Raw genomic sequence first — 15,086 nt, forward strand, 5'->3', positions numbered from 1 at the left:
TTTGCAATATTTCCCATAGGAAATTGTACTTGGACCAAAATGGAGATGTAGCAGCAGATCTGAACGTCGTAAGCCGGGTGTTTCTTCCCAGGTTGGATCCCATTGACAAGCAACTGGGGAGTTTTGAAAGGCAGAGATTTATTATCAATAGAGATATTCTGTCATGGCTACAGTTGCACAACAAGGTGGGAGAGATATAGATGTTCCTACCTCTTAACCGGGAGACTATTATACACTACTTTCAAAGGAGAGCAGCTTTGCAATATTTTTATAGCCTTTAAGAATCCTTTGCAGATCCTACCAGCCATACGTTTCTTTCTTCACCACAGTTTTATTCTATTTTTATAAATCTAACAGAATAAAACTTTAATAAATCTTTTAGGGGGAAAATTATTCTAAAATTTAACTAGAATATACCATCATACTTTAAAGTCATGGATACATGAAAAATAGAGGAAATGATGTTGGTACAATCATGAAAAAAAACAACCCACAGGTTACTAATTGATGCTTAAAACATTTGTTAATTCCATCCCTCCAGACTTAATTAGGTAGAAAAGTCCTTTATTCCAAAAGCAAAAAGGATTAACTAAATGAAGAATATGTCAGTGGCTGCATTTCCTGCAAATATTTCTAACTAGTTAGAGAGTTTATATTAACTAAGTGAAGCTACTACTTAGCAATCTGGAATTAAGAAGAAACTTCCTAACAATGAGGACAATTAACCAGTGGAACAGCTTGCCTTCAGAATCTGTGGGTGCTTCATCACTGGAGGTATTTAAGACGTGACTGGACTGTCACTTGTCTGAAATGGTATATAGGATCTCCTGCTTGAGCAGGGGGCCGGACTAGAAGACTTCCAGCTCTATTCTGATTAATATTCATGTTCACCTCCGTTTTCCAGGGATGGTAAATTCTAACACATTTTCTTTGGCATTAATTGTCTGTCTGTTTAGTCTCTGCCTCAGTCCAAATGTGTGCAAAATTGTCGTCCTGGATTTGTCAAGCAGTCTCAAGAAGGAGACCCAGTTTGCTGCTATGATTGCATTCCTTATCCAGACGGGACCATCTCCACTCAGGAAGGTGGGTGACCTCAAAGAAAAGAGCAGGTTTTGTGGAAGTAGATTCATCCAGAGTATTTTCTTGAAAGTCAAAGCTAAAAGATGCATTTCCCCATTGAGGGTTTCCAGTCATGGAAACCTCAGCAAGAACTCTCTAAGTTGGTTGAAATCAGCTCTCTTAAAGATTGTTAAAACAAATAATCATTTTGGTATTCTCAGATACGGAAAAATGCACCAAGTGTCTGGATGATCAATATCCAAATGAGGACGGGGTCCAATGTATCCCCAAAGTTCTGTCCTTCTTGTCTTATGGAGAACATCTAGGCATCATCCTGGTCTCTTTTGCCCTGATCATGTTCTTAACTGCAGACTTTGTTTTAATCATATTCATTAAATATCAAGAAACTCCCATTGTCAGAGCCAACAACCGGGACCTATCTTACATCCTCCTGATCTCCCTCCTACTTTGCTTCTTGTCTTCTTTTTTCTTCATTGGTCAACCAAGGAAGGTCACCTGCCTTCTACAACAAACGGTGTTCAGCATCATCTTCTCAGTTGCCATTTCTTCTCTCCTGGCTAAAACAATCACAGTGGTGCTGGCTTTTCTGGCCACAAAACCAGGAAACCAAGTGAAGAAATGGTTGGGTAAGAACTTGGCCAACTCCATCATCCTTTCTTGTTCTGCTGTTCAAATTATCATCTGCTCTATCTGGCTGGAAGTTTCTCCCCCATTCCCTGACTCTGATATGCACTCCCAGCCTGGAATGATCGTCCTGCAATGCAACGAAGGGTCTGTTGTCATGTTCTACATCAACCTTAATTACATGGGTATCTTGGCTGCCATCTGCTTCACAGTGGCTTTCCTGGCCAGAAATCTCCCTGGGACTTTAAACGAAGCCAAGCTGATAACTTTTAGCATGCTGGTTTTCTGCAGTGTCTGGGTGAGTTTTGTGCCCACTTACCTGAGCACCAAAAGGAAATACATGGTAGCTGTGCAGGTCTTCTCCATCTTCGCCTCCAGTGCTGGGCTGCTGGGCTGCATCTTCATCCCCAAGTGCTACATTATCATTCTGAGACCAGACCTGAATACGAAGAAGCAGCTTACAACTAAAAGAAATATAGAAATGTGAGACAGAGGAATTTTAAGTCTGAACATTTTCCAACAGCCCACAAGGTAGAAAATGGCCCAAGCATGTTCTTCATACATCAGGGGTGTCGAACTCATGGCCCGCAGGTTAGCTGGGTGACACACTGGCCACACCCACCCCTGTTTCAGCAAAGGGGGAAAAAGTTGTGATATGTCACGTGATGAAAATGTGATGCCATGATTTTGACACTTCTGCCTTACATAAAGGGCCAATGATTTTGTTTGAAATAATTAAAGGGTGTTTGGAAGATAGTGATATTTTTTAATCATCAAGGCACTATATCTGTTCAGTGTCCTTAGCCTACCTGAAGTCTAAGATACCACACCCAGGTTTTTGAAACATGTCACTTCTGCAACGGGAATCTTGTTGATATGCCAAAAATGTCAGTGTGTCCATCTCAGCCAGTTCCTGTCAATTTCAACAACCATTCCTTCATAGTGGGTGGTGCAGAATCTTCAGAAACTTTCTGCCTATAGTAATCTTGCCACAGTAAAGCCATCACTCTGCTAAACAATTCCCTCAACACTGTCAAACTATTTATTAATTCTGCACTACTATTAATCATCTCATTGTTTCCATCACCCATCTCCTTCCACTTATGACTGTAACTTTGTTTCTTGTATCCTTACGATTTATACCGTAATTGATTGTTTCCTGATTGCTTAATTGTAGCCTATAACTATCATTAAGTGTAGCCTATGACTATCAAGTATTGTATGTGTTGTACCTCGATGAAGGTATCTTTTCTTTTATGTACACTGAGAGAGTATGTACCAAGACAAATTCCTTGTGTGTCCAATCACACTTGGCCAATAAAAATTCTATTCTATTCTATTCTATTCTATTCTATTCTATTCTATTCTATTCTATTCTATTCTATTCTATTCTATGCTAATCATACACTATATTGAAACAATCTTACATGGCATTTTTCTAATTGTTTATTCATCAACCCTCAAATAAAACATTTGGACTTAAATGGAATTGTTATCTTTAAAATCCTCTGTATCTATATGAGTTTGAAAGTATTTTTAAAGCTTTTTTCATATCCACCAAGGATGATATAATATCTCTTTATGTTGTTCATCTTTCCAACTCTACAATATTTTCCAGTAAAATGCCCATGAAATAGTCTCTGGAAGTCTGAATTAAACTGACTTGAATTCAATAACCTTAATTGTCTTTTCTTGTATAAACCATGGCACACATTAGAATGAAACTGCTCTCAAAAATAAGAAAATGATGATAATAATAATGATAATGATGATAACAATACTAATATAACAACACAGCATCAAAAAATGCTAAATTATACAAAAATGACACCAAGACATATATGTATGCATACACATACACATATACATCTCAGTCCATCTTGAATTCATAGCAGAAAAAAACAATCTTGAAAATTTAAAAGGTTGATACGAGGATGAGAAGATAGTTGGGGAAGAACTTGGCCAACTCCATCATCCTTTCTCATTCTGATATCCAAAATTTCACGTGTCATATGGCTGGGAGTGTCAACTCGCAAAGCATCCCTGGCCTGGTCTCAAGTTGCCATAGGCAAGGAGGATGGGAAAATGATGAAGCAGCATTACAGCCAAAAACAAAAGCACATTCCAGACATATCTCTCTCAAGGCTGTCTCCCAGGGTTACCCACAGTGACCGGAGGAGAGTGATCTCTACAACCCGCAAAATTGCTTCGTTGGTGAATGTGACTGATGACACACCCTGGGGGAAGAGGAGAACAGAGTCAAGTTTTGGCCATAAATTACATGGGGTTAGAATTGGTTTCACTTGGAACGTGCCAACCTGAAGCTCCTAATAAATAACTGGATTTCTTTTGAAGCTTGGCTTGAGGCTCATGATTTAATTAGGGTATCTGTTGGAACCCTGACAGGGAGTTTCTCCCTCGTTCCCTGACTCTGACATGCACTCCCAGCCTGGAGAGATCATCCTTCAATGCAATGAAGGCTCTGTTACCATGTTTTATGTTGTTCTAAGCCAGTGATGGCTAACCTTTTTGCCGTCATGTGCCAAAAGTGGGGGGAGCATGGGAGGGAGCATGCATACATGCCCACACCCATAATTCAATGCGCCCTGCCCCCCTGTGCATGAGCGCATGACCCCCACGCTCCCCCCGCTTTTGGCATGCGATGGCACGGTGGGCCCTGTAGGCCCATTTTTTGCCCTCCCCAGGCTCCAGAAGCTTTCTAGGAGCCTGGGGAGGGAAAAAACGGCCTTCCCCACCCCACCCGAGGTCCTCCAGAGGCTGGAAACAGCCCGTTTCCCAACTTCCAGACGGCCCGGAAGGCCCGTAAATCATCTGGCCAGCATTCACATGTGCGTTGGAGCTGAGCTAGGGCAACACTCGTGTGCCCACAGATATGGCTCCATGTGCCACCTATGGCACATGTGCCATTGGTTCGCCATCACAGTTCTAAGCTATATGAGTTTCTTAACTGTCATTTACTTACTTGTTTTTCTAGTCAGGAACCTGCCTGGGGCCTTCAATGCTGATAACTTTCAGCATGCTGGTCTTCTGTGGTGTCTGGGTCTCTTTCATACTCACCTACCTGAGCACCAAAGGAAAATCCATGTTGGCTGTGCAGGTCTTCTCCGTTTTGATCTCCAGTATCCCAAACAGAGCTTCAGAAAAAAAAGCCCATAAACAGAGCTTCAGAGACTTTTTTTCTGAAGCTGTTTCGGAGGCTTTCAGAGGCAGGGAAAAAAAAGCAAAAAAAGCAAGGCACAGAGCTCACAACCAAGGAACTTGTTGCTAAAATTCACCTCTAGGAACAGCTGATTGGGGGTATTCTGGGCAGCCAATCCACCTGCCAATCAGCTTTTTTCTTATTTTCCTCCCCAAAAACTAAGACGCGTCTTATACTTTGGTGCATTTAGAGGACTGGAGGCTAAAACATATGAAGAACGGTTGCAGGAACTGGGTATGTCTAGTTTAATAAAAAGAAGGACTAGGGGAGACATGATAGCTGTGTTCCAATATCTCAGGGGCTGCCACAAAGAAGAGGGAGTCGGGCTGTTCTCCAAAGCACCTGAGGGTAGAACAAGAAGCAATGGGTGGAAACTGATCAAAGTAAGAAGCAACTTAGAACTAAGAAGAAATTTCCTGACAGTTAGAACAATTAATAAGTGGAACGACTTGCCTGCAGAAGTTGTGAATGCTCCAACACTGGAAATTTTTAAGAAAATGTTGGATAACCATCTGACTGAGATGGTGTAGGGTTCCTGCCTAGGCAGGGGGTTGGACTAGAAGGCCTCCAAGGTCCCTTCCAACTCTGTTGTTATGTTATGAGTGTCTCTTTCTTCCACTCACTTCATGGGAACCGAGAACAATGACTCTGTTGGATTTTTCTTCTGGGGTTTCTGAAGATGGAGAGCACTTTAGGTGGCTTAGATGAACTCTCAAAGTCAGGCCTTCAAGCTTGGCATTGCTATGAGTAACTAATACACCAAATATGGATCTTTCCACCTTAGAGACAGCCTGTTCTTTCTCTGATGCACTTTGTGATGCACCCAAACTCCTGCTTGCAGCTGCTCATAGGCTGTAGTGTCAGGTACTGGGGAGGGCAGGTACTGGGAGTGTCAGGACCCTTCTGGTCCTGATGGAATCTGACTCGTGCTTGGGTGAGATGCTGCTCCCATTGAAAAGATGGTATAGCAGGAAGTAACTTGACCATTGGTCAGGATGAAGAACACCTTCTGAGATGGGAATTAATTCAAAGCCTAAAGGCCTTGGTCACCCATTGACAATCTCATAGGGATATAACCCATAGAATGAACCCCTACATTCGGGCAGAGAATTGAGTTGCTGAACACAGGACTGGAGTATTACAAATTATGAAAGATGCATTATTAACAGATGTAGGAATGAGTAAGCTGCATTGGGGTGAGGCAATTTTAACTGCCAATTATTTGGTCAATAGACTATGGAGTTCAGCAATAAAAGACAACCCTGTTTGGCACAAAGAATCTTTGGCAGCGGTGCATAGGTGCACATCCCCAAAACAATTAGAAGGAAAGGACAGCCAAAAGCAAGGGAATTGAAATGTATAGGTCAGTCAGGATCAAAGGCATATAGGTTTACAGATGGACAAAAATATTATTATTTCACATTCTGCACATTTTTTTGAACATGAGAATTGGGGAAAGGTACATGCCAATTGTTGGAAGAAACGTCCTTCTGGGTTCAGTTCCAAGTGGGGAGAAAGACACTGGGAACATGGTGGCTGCTTGGAAAGATGGTTTTAATGGTGGACAGGATCACATGCCTTGAAGATCTTGGGCGAAGGAAAAAAGGGAAGAGATGCTGAGAGTGCCTGGGTTTTATACCCTCTCTGGGCTTTTGAATTTGAGCTTGTATTCTGATTGGTTGTCAGACTCCCATGGAACCATGCAGGGGTAACTTTGTAGGTTGTGTTTTTGAGTCCCAAGCTTGGTTGAGCCTTGCTGGGTGATGATGTAATGAAAGGGCTTTGGGATTCCTATTATGGCTCTGCCTGAAGGAGGTAGATCTTTGTTATGTAGAATAGATTGGCCCAGGCCTTAATGCCCCATTGACAAGGGAGGGGGCTGAGATTCTGCCTCCCTTTTAGGGGAAATATTCTGTCCTTTAAATATTTCCTAAAATATCTCATTTTCCTAGGAGAGGGGTGGGTGCTAACTTCCTACACAATGTTGAAATTTTAATGCCTGTTAGTCAGAGGTCTCCAATAAATGAACATTGAACAAGCGCATTAAACAGAAACCTGAGAATAGTTCAGGGTCTAGAGAGGGGATTCTTGTGAAACAGGAACATTTTATTCCAAGGAGGTCTGAAAGAGCAAATAAGTGTTTATCCAGATTCATAGTAAAAGTATGTAATATTTTTATGAGCCCCAAACTTACCTAGAAGTATTAAATTTACCTCTAACACAACAAAAGAAATGGAAAGAGGAATGATGAAATGTTCCTATGTAGACATGTAAGATTTTTACTCCAATAAGATTGCCAGAGGGACAAAAAAGTTGTTAGGTGCAGATGGGTGTACAAAAAGAAACTTTTGATGAATGATGAAGTACAATATAAAGCAAGGTTAGTTGCCCAAAGCCAAAGCAACAATGGTTAGGAATTAAAATACTATGCTATTTAAAGGGATCTATGGATTTTGCATTGCATTTGCAACCATCACATGAATTTGAATTGAAATGTTTTGTAGGGAGTGATTGAGTTAATGATGTACAAGATAGAAAGTCAATTTCAGGATTTATTATAATGTTTGCAGACACACTAGTTGGTTGGAAATCTAGAAAACAGACTTCAGTTGCCATTTCTACAGCTGAGGTGGAGTTCATAGCATTGTCAGAAATGTGTTCAGGGATAACACGGTATATACAGTTTTAAAAGGATTTGGATATTGGAGTAAAAGGAACTATACCAGTATAGCTGGTATAACAAAGGAATATTTGAAGATAACACAAATGGCATGTATACAACTGGCAACAGGTCAGAGAGTAAAAACCAAAAGCAAGCATGTTGACATAAAATATTGTAATGTCAGAGAAGCAGTGAAAGAAAATGTAATGGCCTAATTTATTGTCCATCAGAAATTAATTTAGCTGACGTCATGACAAAGCCTTTGAATATACAAAGACACAAAGATCTTGTGAAAGAACTTGGTTTCAATGCTGTACAGCTATAAATTGGAGGGGTTCAAGATATTTAATAGCTGGCTGGACCAATAAATTGTATAATGAGCCAAAAAACATAGTTGAAGAGTGCAGGCTCCTGCATGAGGCAATCTACCTTATGATTGGTTGCTAGGTGTCAAAGGGGGAGTTTCCCTTTTTTCCCGCCTTTTATTCTTCTCTGGCCTCTGTATGCTGTTCTGAGATTTACCTCATGATTTACCTCACGATGTAATGATGTGCCTATCTTATTTGATGTAAATCTAGAGGAGATGCTAAATACATTTATTTATATAAAACGACACGTTCCTTTCAGAGGCTCTGACTTCATTGGGACGCCGGCTGCAGAATTCCGACAAAACAGCCAGAAAAGAAGGTAGGCCCAGAATACCTCATGATGTACTGATGTGCCTATCTTATCAGAGCAGAACAGAAATATTTTTTTTTAACTGAAAAAGTTTTACAAGGTTTTAACAAATATCCCCCCTCCCCCTACCTCCCCCCCACCCCTCTCCCTCCCCCACCCCCCCACCCACCCAGACTTCCCAGAGCAAAATACAGGGTGTAGTAAACTTCTAACGAACTAAACTAAACTTATGCTAACTGTCCATAAACTCTCATCTCTCCATAGAGCCTTAATTTCCATTACACTTTGTTCATTCAAAACCTATTTGATATTTCTTAGTCTGATATTTATTTTGAATATAGTCAATCCATCTTCTCCATTCCACTGTGTAATTTCTCTTGTGAACAGTCTTTCAAATATGCTGAGATTTTTGCCATTTCCGAGAACAGAATAGAAATATTGAGGCAATAGCAAGACGTATCAGATAACCTCTAATAAAATTTGTGTTTTTGACTGAATGTGATAATTATGTTTGATATTTGAAACAATGAAAAGCAAGCAGGAATGAAATTTTCAGACATAGAGAAGACCTTTGACAATTTGGATAGACATTTTCCTTTCATGGCTATTTTATTATCCATGTAACGCTGTTCCATGTGTATCATACGTGTCACGTGATCCTATAAAATATGTTTATGACCTGTTTAGGTTCTTCTTGAATGTTTGGCTAGATAAATCATTTTTCTCTTGATAGTTACTGGACACAACAAGGAATAGGTTTAAATATGAAGCTATTTCCACACTACAGGAACTTGATCTGTGGGGATCTCTTGAGGGGCAAGAGAAATACATCCTGCCTAAAAAAACTTTGTGACAAAAGGAGAAAGAGCCTGTAGCTGCATAATAGTCCCCCCCAAAAAACCCTTAAAAATAACGTGTCCCAATGTATCAGGCTGTTATTTATTACTTATTAAATGTATACTGTATACTGCCCATCTCACAGTTGGAGGCAAATTCATTAACTATATAACTGGAAAGAAATCGTTATCAACTGTACTTCTTTAATTTAAATTAAGGCTACAGATAAATGTACCAAAAAAAACCACACCCCATTTTAGTTTTTGTCTGGGAGTTTGTCATTCCATAGGGAAACAGAATTTGGCATCTTCACTAGAGAATTTTTTTTTGCATTTGGGTTTATAGGACTTCCCACAGTTGTGGCTTCTTTTCAGAACTCTTCATCTGAAGCTTCTTCCATAGAATATGTACGCCTACAGGTTTATGGTGAGGAACCAGTGACATCAACAATATTTTAGACTGAAAAATACTCTCTCGTTCCTATTGGTTATCTCTAGTCACCGTCTCACACAGTAGACCTGAATTCAGTTTTCATCAGCATGAAGTAGTAACTCCTTTGTGAATTGCAGCACTTTCTAACGTGGCAGATACTTCCCAACCATTCCTGCAGTGATTGAACTAACTTTATTTTAGGCCCTGCAGTTTCTCAAAATCCCTTTTCTCAGTTGATGGTTGACTCTTTTTGATGCCAAAATTATCCTTTTACTGTTTTATTTGGAGCAAGAACAAGGAAAGGGAAGGGATAAAAAAAATCACATATTTAATACACACAGCCTCTGTTTTTATTTTTTTCCAATTCAGCATCCGTGAAATCTCCTTCTCTTTACAGATTTCTTCCACAGCTATTGCTGACATTTGCATTCCATTTAGAACAATGGTTCCCAACCCTTTTTTTTGGCCATGCCCCACCTAAGCATCTCTAAAATCCTGATGCCCCTCCCTGTGACATATAATTCTTACTATTCAAAAAGTGAACTCCTAATCACGGGGAGAAAGCCTAAAAGGCTATTAAATTGGTTTAAACAAGGTTCCATTTGCCCCCGTTAAAAATCAAATTGCCCCCCTGTGGGGCGTGGGGCCCATGTTGGGAACCACTGACTTAGAAGCAAGGGTGGAATGTCAAATTGTAAAAAGAGTAAACAAAACAAGAAAATCTGATAAGAGATTGAGGACTGAATTTCTGCCTGTACATCAGCTCTACTGAAGGAATGCTGACCACATTTTCTCTTGTTGAGACAAAGCAGTTATATATTTTTCAGATGGAATTGCTTCAAATGATTGGGAAATCTGCACGTGTTAAATAATAGGCTGGGCAAATTACTAAAAGGGCAATTAATGCGCTTAATCTCCACTGAAACTCACTTTTTTGTTTTAACCTCCTACTTAGCTAGAACAGCAACAGGATTTGGGATCCACCTTTTTCTGGTTTGCACTAGAAAGGCAATTTATACATGTATATCTAGTAAGGTCTAGTATTTATTGGATTATTGCTCAAATGGTCCTTGCATCAGATTTTAGACTACTAGTAGTCCTTGACTTACAACAGTTCATTTAATGACTGTTCAAAGTTACAAGAAGACTGAAAAAAGGGACAATTTTTCACTTAGGTCCATTGCATTATCCCCATGGTCACATGATCAAAATTCAGGTGCTTGACAACTGACTCATATTTATGAAGGTTGCAGTGTCTCGGGTCATGTCAGCACCTTTTGTAACCTTACAATAACCAAAGCTAATGGGGAAGCCAGATTCAATTAACTACTGTATTACTAAGTTAGCAACTGCAATGATACATTTAACAAATGTGGCAAGAAAAGTCATAAAATGTGAAAAACTCATTTAATAAATGTTTCACTTACAAACATAATTTGATCATAAGCTAAATTACGATCATAAGTGGAGGACTACCTGTAGTGGATTGGGATGTGGGCCATCTTCTTTTGCTCACCCTCAGTTTGGGCCTGCTTATCCTCTCCATTGCAGTCATAAGCTGAGGAAAACCTGTATTTCTACTGAAGCTCTTCCCACATTTCCTGTGTTGATATGGCTTCTCCTGTATGTGGACCTTTCTATGGCAAGTAAGAGTATAACTCCTTGCAAAGCTCTTCCCACTCTGCATGCATTGATATGGTTTTTTCCCCCATATGGATCCCTTTATGGGAAGTAAGATCACAATTCTTCTTAAAGGCCTTTCCACATTCCACACATTGATATGGCTTCTCTCCGGTGTGAATGCACTTGTGGGAATTAAGATTACTGCTACAATGAAAAATCCTTCCAGACTACATACATTTATATGGCTTCTCTCCTGTGTGGATCTTTTTATGTAAAGTGAGATCAGAATTCCACCTAAAGCCCTTTCCACATTCCATACATTGATATGGCTTCTCTCCTGTGTGGATGCTCCTGTGGGAATTAAGATTACTACTACGAGTAAAGCCCTTTCCACATTGCACACATCGATATGGTTTCTCTCCTGTGTGGATCCTCTTGTGGGAATTAAGAGTACTGCTACAAGTAAAGGTCTTTCCACACTCCATACATTGATACGGCTTCTCTCCTGTGTGGATCCTCTTGTGGTAAGTAAGACTACTACTACAACTAAGGCTCTTTCCACACTCCATGCATTGATATGGCTTCTCTCCTGTGTGGATCCTCTTGTGGATATTAAGATTACTGTTACGAGTAAAGGCCTTTCCACACTCCGTGCATTTATATGGTTTCTCTTTTGTGTGGATGCTCTTGTGAGAATTAAGAGTACTGCTACAAGTAAAGGTCTTTCCACACTCCATGCAATGATATGGCTTCTCTCCTGTGTGGATCCTTTTGTGGCTATTAAGAGTACTGCTATAAGTAAAGGTCTTGTCACATTCCATGCATTGATATGGCTTCTCTCCTGTGTGGATCCTCTTGTGAGAATTAAGAGTACTGCTACAAGTAAAGGTCTTTCCACACTCCATGCATTGATATAGCTTCCCTCCTGTATGAATCTTTTTATGGGATGTAAGATTAGAATTCCACCTAAAGCTCTCTCCACATTCCACACATTTAGACAGCTTCTCTCCTGAGTGAATGTTCTTGTGGGAATTAACACAACTACTATGAGAACAGGACTTTCCATAGTCCATGCACCGATATGGCTTTTCTCCTGTGTGGATCCTCTTGTGGATAGTAAGATTACTACCATAACTAAAGGTCTTTCCATACTCCATGCATTTATAAGGCCGTTCTCCTGTGTATTTCTTTTCATGAGTTCTAAGAGAATGATTATCACGGAAAGTCTTTCCACACTCCCTGCAGGTATATCGTTTCTCTTCTGAATATGTCTTTTTATGGGAAATGAGATGATCAGATTTATTAAAGCTCTTTCCAAGCTCCATGCATTTATATGGTTCTTCTCCTGTATTGTTGTTTGTATAGTTAGGAAGCAAACTGAGCCGAGGAAAGCTTTTTTTAATTCCACTATGTGATCTCTTTGTTTCATCCATCTTTAGTTGTATCTGATCTGCAAACTTCCCTTTTTCCGCTTTCCACTGTATCGCTTGGCATTGTTCTTTGTAATTTTTATTCTTTTCTCTCTCTCCATTAAAGTCTTGAAAAAGAAAAATGAAAACTGTTGCAAGACTAGGAAAATGATCAAACCTTTAGTTTTGAAATTTAGCAAAATACATTTTGGCGGTTTTACAGACAAACATGAAAATTCCAAACCACGATGTTACCCACGTGAGTACTCACCAATTCTCATGTACCAGAATTGGATGACATCACAATGAACTATGACAAATGCCTGATCTAATCTTTGAGCACCAGTGTGTGTGAGCTGCTTGGTGACCTGGGACCATTCCATGATTCCACAAACTCGCTAAGTGCATTAAACACTGTACAATGCTGGGGCAGAAACATACGCACTTCAACTTCAATGAAAAGTATCATCTCCACTTGTCTGCAGAGCAGAATCTTTGAAAGTCAATAAAATTTTTGGATGGCAATAGCTTCCCACCCTCAACTTAGAATGATGCCAAACTCAGAACACAAGTGGGCACATTTCAGTTAGTTTGGTCCAATGGTTATGGCACCAGGCTAAAAACTGGGAGCCTCTGAGTTCTAGTTCCATCTTAAGCATGAATGCTGGTTGGGTGACTTTGGGCCAATCTCTCTTCAGCCCAACCCATGCCACAGTGTTGTTGTTAGGGGGGAAGAGGAAGGAGTACTAGGCGTGTCCACCGCCTTTAGTTATTTGCAAAAAATAACAAAGATAGGATATAAATAAATGGCAGTATTTTTATCAGAAATAACATCTAACTTTCTGGATGGCAATACCTCCCCACCCCCAGAACACAAGTGGGCACATCTCTATCAATTTAGTTCAATGGTTAAAGCAAAAATAACATCTAACTTTCTACATGTATATGTATTATTTTTCTTTTTTCTGGTCCCTACAAAAAGAGGGAGATGACCACAGAAGGTGGACAGGAAGTTGGCCTTGCTAGGCAAGTCACTGACATAGGATAAGGGAGAGAAAAAGGGTCACAAGTTGTGTGTTTGAGAATCATCCTTTTAAGAATTCAGGGCATCTCCTGGAACCAATTAAGGGACCACTGCTGTCTGTTCTGGTTTCTGAAAGGCCTCCAAAGAAGAAACAGGAATCATCTACACATACAGTGTAATGACTGCAAAAGCCACTATGTAGGACAAACAGGCAGAAAATTGGCACAACGCATCTATAAACACCACTACCAGTCAGAAAACATGATGAAAACTCCTTAATTTTAAAACATGTGGATAGACTTGACCATAGTTTGAACTGGGAAACTGTAACCATTCTGAACCAAACCAAACCCAAAAACACTAGGCTAGGGAACCTCTAGAAGACTGGCACTCTAATAAATTAGCCATCAGTAGACATATACAGTAGATTTAAACAATATCTACTTTCTATACAAAAGAGACAATTAACCAGCTGAAAGGGGAACAAAAGGACCAAAACACCTCACAAGCAATCAGCCCCTAGATGACCACAGATTAACTCTAAAATTAACCCAGGTCAGCAATCAAGAAGTAAATTCCCCAAACAAGGAACTTCCAAGCAAGCTAACATCGAACAGCCCAACTAAAGAACCTCTATGACCAACCCCACCAAAAGTGACAGAGCAAGCCACTAAAATATACACTGAGAGCAAACCCCACTCCTTACTAGCATTGATGATGTCACCTAGTTTGGCTAACGAAATGTCTGAAAAATAAGTAAACTCAAAGAACACCAAGGACCCCTCATCTCACTGAGCTAGAAATATTCTCCCATATGTATTATCGTGTAGTCCTATAAAATCTGTTTATGACTCATCTAGCTTCTTTTTTTCCAAGTTTTTTCTTATATTTTTACAAATATTTCAATGTGTGAACAGTGTGGCACCTTAGCGTCTTTCATTTTAGTACAAATAAAATAATATTCTTCATATTTGCTACAATTGACAATCTTATATAGTTGTGATAATAGTACACATTTTATTGAATTATAATCTTACATTATTTAATTATTCAATATCTCAATGTTATTTTTATCCCAATCATCATATTCTAATGTCACACTTTTTACTACAAATAAAATATTAATAATCATATTTGTTGTACTTAACAGACTAATGAAAGGATTAGAGCATACACAAAGTATAACCTAATTGAACTAATAGGAACGGGGGAGCGGCCTTTTCGGGGGCTTGGGACCGGGAGATGGCTATTTTTTACCTTCCGGTCCCAGCCCCGGCCGGGGGAACATCAGAAGCGGCGAACGGGGTAAGGCTGGATGAGCTAGTGGCCTGGGAACGGTCGGGCCGGCTGGCGTTCTCCAGGCTCCTGCTGGGGCGGCTGCTGCTGCTGCGGCGGCTGCGGCTGGGCCTCCGAACTTCCGGGTCTTCGGCGGCGGCGGCGGCGGCGGCGGCGGCTTCCTCAGGGGACTGGGAGCTTTCTGTCATCGCTCTCTGTTAC

The 15,086-nt window shown here is 40.2% G+C and overlaps 1 protein-coding gene across 1 annotated transcript; it reads right to left on the minus strand.

Annotated features, from left to right (window-relative positions):
* Positions 1-11,347: 11,347 nt before the first annotated feature.
* LOC131189551 (zinc finger protein 429-like) lies at positions 11,348-15,073 on the minus strand. The gene is made up of 2 exons (XM_058165715.1): positions 14,847-15,073; positions 11,348-12,533 (listed from the first exon to the last, which is right to left on the minus strand). The coding sequence occupies exons 1-2, from the start codon at positions 15,071-15,073 to the stop codon at positions 11,384-11,386; spliced, it is 1,377 nt and encodes a 458-aa protein (XP_058021698.1). The 3' UTR covers positions 11,348-11,383.
* Between the last annotated feature and the right edge of the window lie 13 nt (positions 15,074-15,086).

Source organism: Ahaetulla prasina, chromosome 2 (genome assembly GCF_028640845.1).
Source record: "Ahaetulla prasina isolate Xishuangbanna chromosome 2, ASM2864084v1, whole genome shotgun sequence".
NCBI lineage: Eukaryota > Metazoa > Chordata > Lepidosauria > Squamata > Colubridae > Ahaetulla > Ahaetulla prasina.

Bases quoted from the DNA above. Each gene is read 5' to 3' on its own strand.
- LOC131189551 (XM_058165715.1), bottom strand. From the start codon at position 15,073: ATGACAGAAAGCTCCCAGTCCCCTGAGGAAGCCGCCGCCGCCGCCGCC. The intron at 12,534-14,846 runs GTAAAAAATAGC...TCCTCGGCTCAG, and splicing joins GCCGGGGCTGGGACCGGAAG to TTTGCTTCCTAACTATACAA.